This window comes from Anthonomus grandis, chromosome 13 (genome assembly GCF_022605725.1).
Source record: "Anthonomus grandis grandis chromosome 13, icAntGran1.3, whole genome shotgun sequence".
Taxonomy (NCBI): Eukaryota; Metazoa; Arthropoda; class Insecta; order Coleoptera; family Curculionidae; genus Anthonomus; species Anthonomus grandis.
Window position 1 is genome coordinate 17,630,745 of NC_065558.1, and position 16,455 is coordinate 17,647,199.

The 16,455-nt window shown below is 31.5% G+C and overlaps 2 protein-coding genes across 3 annotated transcripts in view; one reads left to right on the forward strand and one right to left on the reverse strand.

The window, feature by feature from the left end:
• LOC126743478 (venom dipeptidyl peptidase 4) overlaps positions 1-16,455 on the forward strand; it is a 111,115-nt gene that overhangs the window by 71,538 nt on the left and 23,122 nt on the right. The window lies entirely within an intron of this gene.
• LOC126743480 (uncharacterized) lies at positions 7,675-9,517 on the reverse strand. Its single transcript, XM_050450585.1, has 2 exons — positions 8,463-9,517; positions 7,675-8,404 (listed from the first exon to the last, which is right to left on the reverse strand). Exons 1-2 carry the CDS (start codon positions 9,021-9,023, stop codon positions 8,222-8,224), a joined length of 744 nt encoding a protein of 247 aa, XP_050306542.1. The 5' UTR covers positions 9,024-9,517; the 3' UTR covers positions 7,675-8,221.

The following is a 16,455-nucleotide window of genomic DNA, read 5'->3' on the forward strand; positions in this document are numbered from 1 at the left end:
GGTTATTTTAAAATTACTCGAAAACAAATGAAGATATCGAAACGCGGTTTCCACTGGTTTATTAGTACGTTTTAAGTCTTCGAAACCGCAGTGAAAAAATCATATCATTGCATTTAACTTTTTAGAGAAAATCTCTAAAAACCTAGTCTCTGTTAAACAACGCCCTCTGACGACTTCACTGAAAAGAAAGTGACATTGACAGGTGCATATTTTGAAAGCCCTTTGAATTTCCTTTTAAACGAGTACCCACTTGAATTACTTTTAATAAAGAATCTGAGTACAGGGCGATTAAAGAGTTGCATTATTTATGATCTTCCCCCACCCTTCTCATTAGAGATATGAAGAATTTTCTTTAGCCAAATTAAGGTAAAATTAATGAAGATTATTCTGATGTTTTCAAAATGGTACCTAATACTGGCTATTTTAAAAGAAATTTAAATTTTTTGAAATTACTGTGCAGTTACGCCCTCTTGTGGTAGTCTTAGGAACTTGTAAATATTTTCCAGCCATTTTTTTTTGCCACTTTTCTTAAGAAATTTATTTTTTTCAGCGATGTGCGATGAATAGTTTCCAAGATACAGCCGGCGTCCTTTCTTATTTGGACACCCGATACATACATCATGTTAAAAGTTATCAACAGATAAGTTTACAGATAAGGCAGGTGTATAGTACCAACTAGTACCTCCGATGTTAAAGATCCAACAGCTATATGAAAACATTACTAATGATTTTAATGCTAAGATCAGCCAAAACACCACTGAGGATCTAACCTGTGAGTAAGTTTGGCCTTGATCATAGAAACGAAAGAGGAAATATAATAGTAAACTACTATAGAAATGAAAATGTATACTGCATAAATTCCTTTTTTCGAAAGCATCTACATAGAAAATGAACTTGGAGAAGCCCATGCGGTAAAGTTAAGAATGAAATTTGACACGAATAAAAAGGAAATACTAAGGGATGTTACAGTTTTAAATCGATTTGATACTATTTCATACTGATTTTAATCGATTAAGTGACTTTCATCAAGTGACTTATAAAGAACTTGTAATTGCTTAACAATCAAAGGATCATTTAATTTACATTTTGCTATAAACTCCCTAATTTTAGTTAGCGTTATTGTAAACATATTATTTGAACTACCTATGTGAACAAATATCTTGTTGACTAATTGACTCAGTTTTAGCGTAATACACCTCCACCCATTTTAAATAATGATCCGCGTACACTTTTAGACTTAAAATGGTTAGCTTGTCAAATCAAATATAGTCCTTTTATTCTTACTTGAAGGAGCCAAATATTAAGGGATCGCAAAAAAATCTATTGAACTGGATAATTATATTTAACAACTTCTTTTTTAATGGGATTTTATCGGGAACAAGAATATTCTTAATTATCATAAAAGTTGTGATATCTTGTTTTTTAAAACTATTATTTGGTATTCTATTTAAAATTCTTGAATGGCAAGATGATATATCCATAACATTTTACTGAATTTGGAGGAATATTTGGTAAGAGCTAAGTAGAAAACCATTTTTCAAATAATGCTGCACAGTGGCGTAACGACGTTGCTACGGGCCTGTGTTCCGTCGGATTCCTGGGCCCCTCTTAAATCGATATCAGTTTTAGGGTTTTTCAAGAGGGTACTGAAAATTAAGCTAAAAATATCCAATAAATAAACAAATTTAATATCTTATATTAAATTTCGTAAAAAGCGTATTTTTATTAATGAAAATAAAAGATAAAAAACAAATATGAAAAACTAAAAGCTAAACATAATACTTTATTAGTCTACTGGTAACTACATTGAGAATAACAGTTTTCTAACATTTAAGAAAATATAATAGCTAAAATGTTTTTTTCCTAGCCTTAAGATGTGCAAAATTTGAAATTCTCGATAAAACATCGATCTTCCGAGCAATTTTGTTTTCTATGGAAATAATTGATAAATTAGATAATCTCTCTTCTCACGTGGTATTTCTAAGAAAATTTTTAATTAGTTTTAATTTTGAAAACTGGAATGGTAAGGAAAAGGTAACATGCAGTTAAAATTTCACTGAAGCTGCTACAAGATGAAACATTTTCAAATAGGATAAATTGTAAAAGTTTATGTATTGTATTCATTTTATTTAAATCTCCTTTAAAACTATTCGTGAATGACACAAGCTGAGACGAAATTGCATCGGACATATCATCCGAATATTTTATGTACAATTCTTGACCCATCCGATATAATTCTGTATCAGATATAGTGTTATTACATAAAACATCCGGAGATAAAGCACGAAAAGTCTTGTTAACTTCTTGCAATACGGAGGTTCTATTTTTTAACTGAGCAATAATAATGTCTAGAGTTTTATAAAATATGTTTATTTTAAACCAGTTTTCATTTGACTCTATTTGAAAATGATTTTTTTTTCTCGTCAAAGAATTGTTTGGGCCTACCAATCCTTTATTTTGAAAATTCTGTCTGTAACCCCCATTCTGCAGCCAAATTACATGCTTCATTTTTTAATAAATTAAAATAATTTCGAAGTGATTTAATATTGTCATATGCAGTATTAAACATTTTTGATGCGTGTTCAATATTTTGCTGTTTGTTTTGTAATAGTTTTGAAACGGTATCAATATATTTTAAAATTTTGGTTTCGAGAGTTATTAAAAATACAGTTTCAAACATTTCTAGCCTTTTTTTTAACGAATTGGCTTCATTAATCTCAGTTCTATTGGTAGAGGTCAAAATAATTTTTGCCAAAGATTTTAAAACATCCACGTACCTGTATCTCAGAGCCTCTAACGCATCGTGTCTTGATGACCAACGTGTAGGAGTTAATTTTTTTAAAACCTTTTCACTTTTATTAAGAGACAAATTAAAGATGTTGCTTAAAAGTGCCCATCTTTTTATGATATGGGCGAAAAATACATAAACACTTTCAATTAAATCATAAAAATTTCGAATTTCCTCAACAGATGTAACTGAGTCATTGAGTATTAAATTTAAGTTATAAGCAGCACAATGTACAAATACTGCGTTAGGGGCCATTTTTGATATTTCTGCTTGAACACCTTTATATATACCACTCATAATTGCAGCCCCATCATACCCCTGACCACGAAGTTTTTCTAAAAGTAAATTGTTTTTCGTTAATATTTGTATGATTTTATTGCTTAAAACCTTTCCAGTTTGACTTTCAACTGGAAAAAATTCCAAGAACGATTCATTTATTAGCACTATTGATGAGTTTTCTTCATTGCACTCAACTGTGACATAACGAATAATAACACTTAACTGATCAAGTTTTGCAACATCTTGTGTGGAATCTATTATTATTGAATAAAAAGGCGATTTTTTTATTTATCCGATTATTTCATTCTTTACAGCAGTACTCAACAACCCAATGATTTCATTTTGGATACCAGGACTTAAATATGTAACAGATCTTTTTTTCCTGTTTTCTAGTAAATTTTTTAATACTAAATTATATTTCGAAAGTAAATTAATTATAGACAAAAACAGTCCAGGATTTGAAGAGTCTAAACTTTCGTTATGTCCTCTAAAGGGCATGTTACTGAAAGCTAAAGTCAAAGTAACTTCGATCACTCGTTCTAAAATTTGCTTCCATACTGAAACTTCCTGTGAAATCTTCGTTTGAAGTTCGTGATCAATTGTGTCGTTTCACCTCCATCTGTTAAATATTGAGCAAGATTCATTGTGATAATGCTTTTGCTCGTGCCTTGTAATTGCTTGGTTTAGGTGTACCCAGTCGTTAAAACCGTTTGCTATGGTATCTTTTTCTGCAGCGAACAACCAGCAAGGTTGACAATAAATTTGGTTTAATAGCGTTGAATAACATAGCCATAAACGTTCAGTTTTTAACCCTGATTTGTTAGTTTTGGTATAATAAAAGGTTGAGAAACTCCTGCCTTTATTGTCTCGAGGAAAGGGGCCTAAAGGTATGCACGGTTTATTATCAACAATAATTTTTTTCTGGTCAAAAGTTAAATCACCGACATAATGTCCCTTATGAGTAATATTAAAACAAATATCTTTGACATTACTATTATTTTCACCCGTTCCGGCAAATAACTCTAACTCGGATACAATACCTAGTATGGATTCCTTGATTTATATCAACTTTATCAAGAATAGAATCATAGTTGTCAGGTGTAGCAGGATCTGCCTCAATTGTTATATCTTTAGAACACGAAGGCATTTCATGTAGTTGTACCTGATGCTCGGTTAAATTTTCAGCTAAAATAAATTAACTATAAGTTTAAACATAATATTTTTATAAACCAACAAAACTCACACTTTGAAGATGATATTGCGGCATTAAAAAATTGCGTTATTTTAGGCAGCTTCTTTTTTTTTTCTTCAAGTTTGTCACGTATATTAAGAATAACCACGAAATATTAAGAAAAACCTTACCTTAATACTTTTATTAAGTTTAAACACTCTATAGTACTTAGTTCAATTTATAGTTACACAATTCACACAAAATATTTACCTACACTTTAACCAGCTTTATTAACACATTACGAGAAATAAATAATGTTTAAAATTTTAAAAACGTCTGCTTGCTTCTAAAACAACCGTGACCACACAGATTAAGAATCCGGGGAATCACCAAGAAAAATAATTGTCGTTATTGGACGTAAAAACACACAGACACGCGGCGCCGCCGCCGCTACCGTTCGATTAGCAGACCTTCTTCTTCTACTTAGCGTTTTTTTAGAAGAAACGAGGAAAACAATATTGGTCTAAGTTGCCAGGGCTATTTAAACCATTTTCTGTTGCCCAGTCCTTAGTGTATAATAAAGCTTTAGGGGGATTCTTTTTCAATTTTTGTGGATATAAAATAAAAGGCTTAATCTCGTTTCAGTTAGACTTAATTAGCTAAGTCGATCGTGTACAGAAATAGAATTTTAAAAATATTATAAAATCGTATTTTCGGGTACAATTTTGATTGAAAAAAATATTTAGGGCACCCAGGCCCTTTGGACCCCCGGGCCCGTGTTCCAGAGAATACGTGGAACACCGGTGAATACGCCACTGATGCCGCAGTCATATCTTCATATTTCATTCAGCCGAAGATTGAGAAATATTTTTAGCAGACAAAAGTAACGCATTTTTACCAAATCCGTCTGTACTGCCGGCATAAAATATAATGACTCGTTTGCCTCTTGAACATGGCGTATTTAAAGCATAATTCGTGGAGTTATCAACCCATCCGTATTTATCTGCGTCATGCATATCAAACCACGCTTCATCTAAATATTTTATATGTCTATTTAAGTCACGATAATATTTAATAGTACGCTCCTATTTTAAAATAATTTAAATATTGGGCATTGATCTGCTATTGAAGACCTATACCGACTCACACTTGCAACGAGCGGTCTCTCTTTGAAAATCTGCCGCGACATAGTACGCTGCCGGTGTACCGCAATATTGAGATAATTCCGTGAAAAAAGTATGTTTAAAACTGGCCCCGGTCTATCAGTCTTTTGGTCAGCACGCATTCATTGTATTTATCCTCATTCAAGTGAGAATAAACCGACTATACCAGAACCTAAATTAATAGGCAGAAGTTATAGGGTTAGGGCTAGCAATCAAGTAACATTATATTTGAGGCCAGCAATTGGAGTCGAAATAATTTAAAAAATCAACAGTTTTAAAGACAACAGTAGCCCTGGTATTAATAGAGTTACTATAAAAATAATTCAAGAAAGCCTTAATGTTCATGCCCACCCAACTTCTATGACCACCTTTTTGAAGTAATACATCCAGTTGCTCTAAGAAAGAATCCTACTTTGGTAAAAATTCGATTACTATCTTATGTCACAGGCCATAACAAGGTGTCTTTCAAAAAATTTTTCCCTCCACCGCAAAAAAAAATTAAGAAAATAAATCAAAAATAACCATTTATACTTACTTGACCCTCTTGTGCAGATAATGAATCTAATTTTTAAATGTGAGGGAGTTTCAGAACTATTTAAAATCTCCGTAATTACCTCTCTTTACAAATTAAGCGTTAAAGTCAATTTTAAATTCAATTTTTTCAAATTAAAATATCGCTTTATTGTTATAAACATAAAACTTGTTAACAAAGCTGTACAAAGAGAAATACATAAAAATAGTGGAAATATAATAAAAGGAAAGATTATGTTCTAAAATCTCATGACTAAAGTAAAGGTATAAATGTCATGAGATTCACATACTAAAACTAGTCAGTTGTGAAAACAACAATAATACAAATAACACATAAAACAAACAAAATGACTGAAAGTACCGTCGTAAAACTCATCCTATGTGTAAAATGCTTTAGTTAGCATTTTTTTTTTATTTCTCCTAAGCTTAAGGTCACTTTCAGTATTTTTTAAATCAAGAATTCAGCGATTAAAAAGCTTCCTGCCGCCGTATATAAAAGACGCCCTTATTTTCTCAGTTTTTCGAATGGCGAATTAAGCTCATGTTTGTATTTTTTGTGAACAATACACGGTGTTTCCAGTATAAATATGGAGGGCGAGATTAGGATGAAATTTCTCAGAAAAAGATCCCGACAAGAAGTACGAAATTGGACACATCCCCTATAGCAAACTCCCCAGAAGACAATTCCATACCTAAGACAGAATAAGAACATGGTAAGGATTCTTGGCCACAACAGATTCAAGGGAATCACTTTACTTTAATAGTATAATAGATGGATGACATTTTTTTGCAAGAAAGAGATATGGTCTTCGAATTTTAAAAGCTCATCAATCGCCCAAAAAATTGGTTGCGACAGAAAGACTGACTGAATTATTTTGCAAAATAATTGCCTCTAGATCACACTTAAAAGATATAATTTTAGTTTTAGAGATGTCAAAAGCTAACTTGTTAGCATCACACCATAGCTTAACAAGATTTAGTTCTAATCATACATAGCTTAACATTCTTTCAGGGTCTGTATTATGCCAAAGTATAGTGGTATCGTCGGCATAAAGTGTAAACCTTCTAGAAATAGAGATCATTAACGTATAAGAAGAACAAGATGGATACAAAAATCTCATCCATTATTCTCCAAGAGACCAACATACAAAATTGACGAAAATAAATAAAAACACAAAGTCACGGTCTCACCACATATAATCACAGGCTACACATGTTTTGCTCTAGTTAGAACATCATCAAACCTTTAAAAGCCATCCAGACACTTCACAGTTCATAAATAAAGCGTAAAGAAAGGTTCTAATGTAAAATAATCTGCCCTCCTTAGTTAAAATGTCCTAATTACTAATTTGTTAAAGTTGAGAAAAATGATATTTTAAAAATTCAATTGTGCAGTCTACGTTTTATGCAAAATGTTAAATATTATTTTGAAAAGAGATAAGGTTTTGGATTACTTATTTATTGTAAGAAGAGAAAATAGTTTATGTTTATAACATTTAAGTATTTTGAAAAAAATAACAACACTTAGGACGTTTTAACTATGTTACACTGGAAAAATTAATGCAAATGGGTGTTTTTATCATTTAGAAATATTTATTATTTTGACATTTTCAACTAACCTTAATACATTAAACAAAATATAAAATAAGTACTATTACGTCACTCTCTAATACTAGCCTTTTTAATCTAATTCATCTTCCAGTTCAAGATTAGTTTATGACGTAACTAGTTCTTCCCAAAATTTTAAGCGATTCTTTGGAATGATAGCTTGAAGTTTCGATATAAGATTTTTTTTGCGCTCTAAAGAGATACCTCTCTGTTTAGTTATAAAAGGCGGTTTTTTAATTCCTTCTTTTTGTTCTTTGGCTAATAAAAAATTTAACAATTTAAACTCTTCGGAAAACCCGTTCTTATAACCACATTTTTACCCCTTCTGAAGTTTAAATGCTAAACTTCAGAAATGAAGTTTAAACCATACCTTAAAGATATGGTTTAGGGGTAATTTTTTGTAATTTAAATTTAGAAGAATAATCTTTCCATTCATAAAAATCTTTTATTTCCATTTCCTTTATTATGACTTTTGATGAGTTTGAATTTTGAAAAGCTAATTTAAAGTCGTTAAAATCAAAAACTTTTCGCGCCATCTTTAAACTAAGTTCCACTTGGTGATAAAAGGCGTCTGCCGACATGAATGTATGACCGGACTGAAAATATTTTACATCCAAAATCTTTAGATCAACATCAGCACAATTTACAATAAAAATAAAAAAAGATAAAAGCGACCAATTCTTATTTTGAGCCGCATAATTGTCCCCAATAGCCTCTTATGGCTTCGTGCCAAATAACTGCCATTGGTTTGATAGCTTTTGAATATGCACCAACTGGAACAACTGACTCATTAAAAGCAATCAGCCTTGGAGTGAATATCACTTCCATTTCACAACACATTTCGGCCCGTGGTAGCATTGTCACCTAAAAAAGTTTAAACACATTGAATAAGAGGCTGTAGATAGGTAACAAAAAAAATTACCTTTTGCAAGTCAGCGGAAACAATTAATTTCTCGAGTTCTCTTTCCTTCTTATCTTTTTCATATTCCTCTCTGGCAGCGACATAGTTTTCTTTGTGCCCTTTCCATACCCCACATTCTTCACAGTCAATACTTGGATCTTCTTTCTTGTGTAGCGAACTTTTTAAATGTAAGTTAAATTTCTCACACTCAAAGCATTCCTCGTTTCCTAAATTAGCAAATGAAATATTCATGCGGGCGACCGCCTGCCTATACAACTCATAAGACGCTTTAACCATTGGATTCTTTTCTACGAAATCCTTATACATCAAAGTAACTGAAATGTCACTTGACAAATAGAGCCGGTTAGGGGCATGCTCTCTTCTATAATGCGAAACAACTGGTTGAAATGTTTTAATGTGGTCTACAAGCAAATTTCTGTCAACTTTTGCAGAGTTAGGATGGCGACCACGCATATCCTTTCTTGGCAAAGCAGCTGTAGGTTCAGTGTCCCTAACAGATTTTAAAAACCTATCATTTGCTGGGTGGAACCCCAAAGTTGCAAACATAATTTTCTGTGCCATTCAAATCTTTTAGAACATACTTGAAACTATTTTCTCTCCTTGAGTTATTAGCCACTCTTTTACTTTGTTTTGCAAATCGTTTTATACAACCATATACAAAAGTTCTTTGTTCATTATTATTCATTTGCCAAAATTCTGTATTAATTTGTTCTTGCTTTTCAACATTGAAAGTTTTTGGACATTTTAACCTACACTTTTCATTACAAGCCAATTTAACACTGTGTAAGGTCATCTTTTCTTCCAGTTTTCGTTTTTTTCTTTCATCAAGGCATTCTTCAAATAACCTTCGTTATCTTGGAAGTTCTTTTTTTGTGTATAGGTTTTTAGTTTCCCTGGTAACCTGCTGTGCAATCTTTTCCACCATTTCTGATAAAAGAGATTTGACTATGTTGTCATCTGTTTCAATTTCACTTTCCTCTCTATCATCATCTGTCACTTGACTCTTGCAATTTTCTGCATGAGGCAAGTTAATTTCTGACATTGAGTGGCTTACCTTTTTTTGCAACTCTATATCTAAATTCGCTATCGCTGCTAAGGTCAACATCATGGTTTATAAAATTATGGTCAGGTAAATATTTTAAAATTTGCATTTCTTTGTTGGAGCTCAATATTCAAAGCCATAGCTACCATTTTCTTAGAGCGGTTTGACATCCTAAAATAAACAAAGAGATAACAAAAAAATCAGTACCTACACAAAAAAGGACTAAAAAGCAAAATTATTACCAACCTTAGAAAATTGAAAACCCGAATCAGCAAATGTCACCTTTGTTTAAACTGAAACACAGGGGGCAAAAAAATATGTTTTATACAGATCATAGGGAGGTAGCCAGCTTTCAACGTACTTTCATAAGAAAATGTTATTCAATTTATACAATAAATTAATTGCAGAATAATTATTGGCTTTATTTGTTACCGGAATACCTACATATATAAAATAAAAATTAAACTATTTTACAAGTACTAAGTTAAGGTGTCCTAACTGCTGAGTAAGACAATTTATTTATGTAAATCATTTATGTCACGGCTATGAATGCTACATTAAATCGTCCTAACTTTGGACTTAATATTTACCCATAATATTTAAACATAGGACAATATATTTAAGTAATTCTGTTAGAGAAATAGTGAAGTTAGGACGTTCTAATTTGGGAAAATAGATAAATAATGCACATGCCAACTAATATATGTAGATAGGCCAAAAACTTAAAAAAATGCTGTTAGGACGTTTTAACTAAGGACGGCATTATAGTAGAAATATTTAGAAATATTTTAGGCAAAAAGACGTTATTATCAATAGAACTATATTGTTAATACATTTATAAGATATGAAATAGTTGGTGAACTGCTTTGTCGAAAAAAGCTTTACACCGCTTAAGCATTGTACAAAATTACATAATAAAAATAATTTAATTTTTAACCTTCATATATAAGAATAAGGGACTTCGTTTATTGTTATGTTATTTAAATAAATTACACGCTCTCCTTTACTTTAATTCTTAAGTCAGTCTGTCAGTTTTTTAGGCTACAAAAGATTGCCGTATCATCGATAAAACCTATACATATACTTATTACTTGCTATTTTTATAAGTTTTGCTGATGATATATCCCATAATGTGTTAATTTAAACAATAGAGTTTGTTAAGATACTGTGTCAAAAGCTTTCGACAAATTCAAAATATTCACAATGACGTCTCAGAATTATCAATTTATCTTTTCGACAAACCTAAAAGCAAAGTATATAGATTTGTTAGACTGTGCTAAAAGCATCTATGATTTCCGCTTTTTAAACAGGTAAAAAAACTGCCTTTTTAATAAATGTTAAGACTAGTGATATTTCGTTTGAGATATGAGTCTCGCTTCTAATATCATTCCTGTTCGGCGACTTTTAATTAGATTTCATATTTTTATAGTAGTTGTATTAAACAAAAACAGAATACTATTTACAACGGGAATGTTAACACATTAAAATGAACTGTTAGTTTTAATCTTATCTGCTATTAATTTACCTACATATATTAGAATAGTGATTATTAAACTTATTTAAAATATCTTTTATGACTGTTATAGGTGTTCATCTGTGATTTTTTCAATTTTATGGTTATTAGACTCATTACATATTGCACCATTTATTTACGCATTTCTAAATGCCTCTAGATAAATCAAATCTAGATAAATAAAAAATTGTTTTTTATTCTGTAATATGTTTTTTTTAATGAATCGTGTTTTTTCTGTGTATTATATTAATAATTTAACTGTTGATCAGTTGTAATAAAATAAGAAATTTTGTTGTAACATATTCTTTCTATGAATGTTTGGTATCCAAAATTACCCTGGAAATGTAGAATAATCAAATTATTGAGAAACTGATTTCCAAACTGATTTCTGAAACTGATTTTCTGAGGATACAGCCTAACTAGTCTGAAGGACAGACCCTGTGGTACACATACATTTACGTTTTTATCATTTTTTTTTCGAAATCGTTTATGGAAATGTCCTTGATTCTATGATTTTTCGACCTTAAACAATTTTGCGGTTACATAGGTATAAACATCTCACGACTTTACTTATAATTATATATGTAAAAAAACTTACAATATATGTACGTTATATGCCGGCAAATGCGTTATTTATTTATATTACACTAATGTGAAACAGCCAAGGTTAATTGGATTACTACTTTTATGTGCGAATATTAAAATATTTTTCTATTCTACAAACGTAAATTTATAATCTTTATTGTATAAACGAGTTTCAAAAGGTTAAAAGTAGCATACCTGCTCTACGTATTAATTAAAATACCTGAATGATTTTTTTTATTGAAATATTTTTTTTTTATATACTTTAAAACCTCAAATATTATTCAATAAAAATTAATTTCAACTTTTTTATCGGTAAACCAGTTGAACTAACTTATGGTTTGTTTTGTTTATCAGTAAAAATAAACAAAATCGCCATAAAAGCATTTTTTTTAAATTTTATTTGCAGTTTTCTAAATAGAGGTAGGAATATTTCTACATACTGTGATTATGGAATTATAGCTTTTACTGAAAGCTGGCTAGATCCATCCATTCTAACCAGTAAAATCATCTTAGCTGATGTTTTTGAGGTTTATAGGTGTGATCGTAATCAAATTGCCATTGGTCTGAAGAGAGGTGGAGGTGTAATCCTGGCTATCATAAATTGTTATCCTCTCCTCTAAAATTTATTGGTCTACGACCTGTTGAACCTGACCATACTGACATCATCGCCTCCATGGTTTTATTCCATAATAAATATTGTCATTCGTCAATTGTCATCTGTATACCCTCTACTTGCTTTGCAAATGACCTTGAATCAGTTAATGACTTCTTAATATTCCATAATACTTTCCCACACTGAATAATCCTGCTAACGTATAAAGAAAAATAATAAAAAAGAACAAGAATTATTTCTAGAAACATGGATTGGTACTTTGATAGAAATACAAAAAGAGGTATAATGCTAGAATTAAATGCTCAATTTCCTTGCACAGGCAAAGGGAAGAAGGCGTGCAACAAACTCAGAATAAAAGCACACAGATCATTGGAGCAATAAAACTTGATTTTTCGACTTGAAAACTTAAAACTGAACATAGAGTTTAGTAGCATTAAATGTAAATGACGTTTTAAATACAGCAGTTTTAAATTTAGGCATAGTAAGTGATTCTTTATTTCTTACATTTAAGTGATGGACTTTCTGGGAATAAATTTACTCTTTTAGAGAGTTTTTTATAGAAGAGGATTCTTCTTCTCTAGAAGAGATTCCTCTTATTCCGTCTATAGAAAGAATATTAAGTCCAAGAATATTTACTCGTAACTTCGCCAAACTGCGTAAGACTGTGTACTTAGCAGGTTTACATCCGAACGTGCAAATCAACAAAACTTGGATGAATTACAACAGATCCTTGAATCGGTAGAACATATGCTGATACGAGTACATGGAGTATTGCTGTGCGCATCGGTGTTCCTCACGTAAAGGTATGGTGGACATTACATCAGCAAATTTTGTATCCATTTCATGTACAATGGGTACAACACCTGGAACCCAATGATCTCGCTAGTAGACTGAAATTTTGCCATTGGGTAAATGCTCACCGTCAATAATCAGTTTCATCAATACTGTTCACTGATAAATCACTCGCGACGGTGTTACCAACACTCATAACTGGCATCAGTGGTATAATGAAAATCGACATGCCGCTGCTGAATAGAATTTCCAACATCGATACTCCGTAAATGTGTGGTGTAGAATTATTGACACAACGTTGCTTGCACCCATTCTGTTACCAGAGCATCTTACAGGAGCCCGGTACTTACATTTTCTAGAAAACAATATGCCAATAGAGGACATTTCTTTAAATTTAAGGACGAATTCAAAGGAATATGAATAAATATGTTTTTCAGCATAACGGAGCTCCCGTATATTACAGCCACCAAGTGATATACATGGGTTCAAAACTGAAATATTCTACATGAAATTTAAAAGAATAATCACTTAAAAAATAAACTTTATTCGCAATATAAAAAGCATAATGACATTACCGTCTATCAGGCATTTTTCACAATTCAGTTTTAAATAAAAAGAAATATTAAAGTTTTACATAAACAAATTGTAGTGCAAGCAGAACAACAAAACAAAGTTAATCCTAATGAGTTTTGGACATATATAAACACTTAACGATCGGGTTCTACTCGTATCCCAAATGCTACGATATATAATCATAAACGCATAGCTAATACCAAGAAAATTGTTGATGCTTTCAAGCATTTAATCCTAGAAACCCATTCGCAACTCCTTCCTCCAATAATACTTTGACCTATTCCATCATTGAAATAACACTCTTCTCAAAAGACGAGGTTTTTGGTACATTGAAATCATTAAAAGGAAAATGGCATGTGGACCGGATATGAAACCATCTTTCTTCTTAAGAGAATATACTCTGGTTCTCAGCAAGCCACTCACCTTTCTATACAACTTTTAACTATCTAATCAGTCCATTATGTATATCGTCCATATCCAGTTCCTATGTCTTGGAAACGTTCAAAGGTAAGTCCTTGTTTGTCCTAATTTTCGAGAAATCAGAAAAGTCTGATATTACTATAGACCTATTACATTAACGTAGGTTCTTGAAGTTGCTATACTTACACACCCGTAGTTCATATCCCTCTCAAGAATTTCCTGCGGAGAACTTGTTTCTTATTTTTGAAATGCAGTTCCTTAAATCAGGAAGAAACTCTTCCCAGGTTTTTTTATTTAGGTTGCTCATTAATCTTATTAACTGCCCTGATCTCTTAAGTAGAATTAACTATCATATTCGCATACGTCGAGAATTATCTCTTTCTTTGCTAAAACTAATAAACTACAGTTTTTTCCTGTTTATATCGTGTCAAACACATAATATCCTCAGCAGTGATTTTGACGTGTTCGATGGCTCAGTATAATGATTCGAACTCTCTTCAGGGAACATGATCCTGATAGTGCCTGGTTCTTTTCCTAATTCTTTTTTCTTATTCTTTGTTTCAATATGATATAGTTAGTAATGTGGCCAGTAGATTTAGATGCATTGCTGTTTAACTTTTCATTCCTTTGGACCACCATTAACTTTAGTAGTGCGTAATTATTTCATTTTAAAATAATTTATTTGGTAACTTTTTCTCTAATATACCTGGTATAATAATAGACTTTTTAAGATGATGAAATACAACATGAGATTTGCAGTTGACTATATACAAATTAAGTCCGGAGTGTTGCATATAAAATCTTTATTACACAATATATTGCTTTTTTGCATCAATCGACCCAAATTTTAGTCAAACTTATAGCAAAATAAAAAACCAAAATTATTAACTGATTGGAGTTAAAATTCAAAAATGGTTCACATCAAACTATGCTTCAGGCCATTGATTTAAAGTCAATCTCTATATTATACAAAAACAACTGTATTTGCTTATGTGTCTTACTAATCTGACACTTTAAAAGACGTCTTCATGAGGCAGAGGGAATATCGAAAATATTTCACAAGATTTCGTGGATATAACTGAAGGTATACCCCCGTAGAAAATAGTCGCAGGGATTTAGGTCTGGTGGCCTGGCCGGCTACTCTATTGGCCCTCTTCATCCTATCCATCTTCATGGGAACACTGTATCCAAGTAATTACGGACATCTCGAAAGAAATGTGTGCAGGCAGTGCGCCGTCTTGCTGAAACCACAAATTATTTATATATAATTTTTTATACAGTACCAGCTTTCCACGATACCAGCCCAAACATTAATAGATTTACGGTACTGTGTATGAGCCTCAGTTGCCCAGTGTGGATTTGACACTAACCAGTACCGACAATTTTGACGACAACCGATGGTTTGGGCACAGATGTAAATAGCTCCGCACTAGCTGCGGAGCTATTTACATCTGTGGTTTGGGTATTTGGCATTAAACAGTTCACTTACTTGTTTTTGCGTGCGCACTCGATCCCCGTAACCCAGCATCATCAAAATTTCAATTTGTTGGGTTTTCGTTAAATTAGCTATAATTTATTCTGATAAAAACTATTAATTTTCGAACTGACAGTGACATTCGAAGATGGAGATTCTTTACAAGTGCAACCATAGAAATAGAAACAATTGGCAGTATTTATAACATTATTTTTATCCTCGATTTTACCTTAATTTGTAAATAGACGTACTTATTTGTTTTCTTGTTATTTAAATATAAATATTTCGGAAACAGTTGAGTTTTGAGATAAGGTGTGTTATACGAAACTTGCTTGGAATTTTGCCTATATTTTATCAATGCAATAAGAAATATAGCATTCCATTTAAAAAAATGACTGATGCCGTCATATATTTTTTTTGTTCCACCTTGTATACAAAAATTTATGTGAAATAATGCGCAACTTAAAATAAAAATCGACGGGTCCGAGCGTTTTCTCAAAAAATCATATCTCTAATTTTTATCGAATATATGCGGAACTTTAGGCTCTCACTGTATATATTTTTACTGTTCCAGTTTTTATTTCGGCACTTAAACTTTTCGTAGTTTGTCAGAGTAAAGCCATAACGCTGTTTATTTTAGATAACTTTAAGTCTATATGTATTTTTTTATTTATACTTGTATTTTTTTATTTAACATATAAAGTTGTGTTTAAAGGAATTTTAGTTTTATTAATTTTTTATTCGTCGTCCCAGATGATGTCATAATTTAAACTGAGTTTTAGGCTCTTCTAAGTTCAGGTGTATAAACGTTTATTTTTTGTGTGAAGATTTACTTCAAGGACAACTTAAATTCGCATATTGCTCAGGTTCTCACCCATTTTTTGGTTAACTGCATCAAAAGAAAAGATTTGTACATCTTTTGGATAAATCCTATTGCCTTTAAGTTTGGATCTTATTTCATTCACCTGACAAAGGAATTTA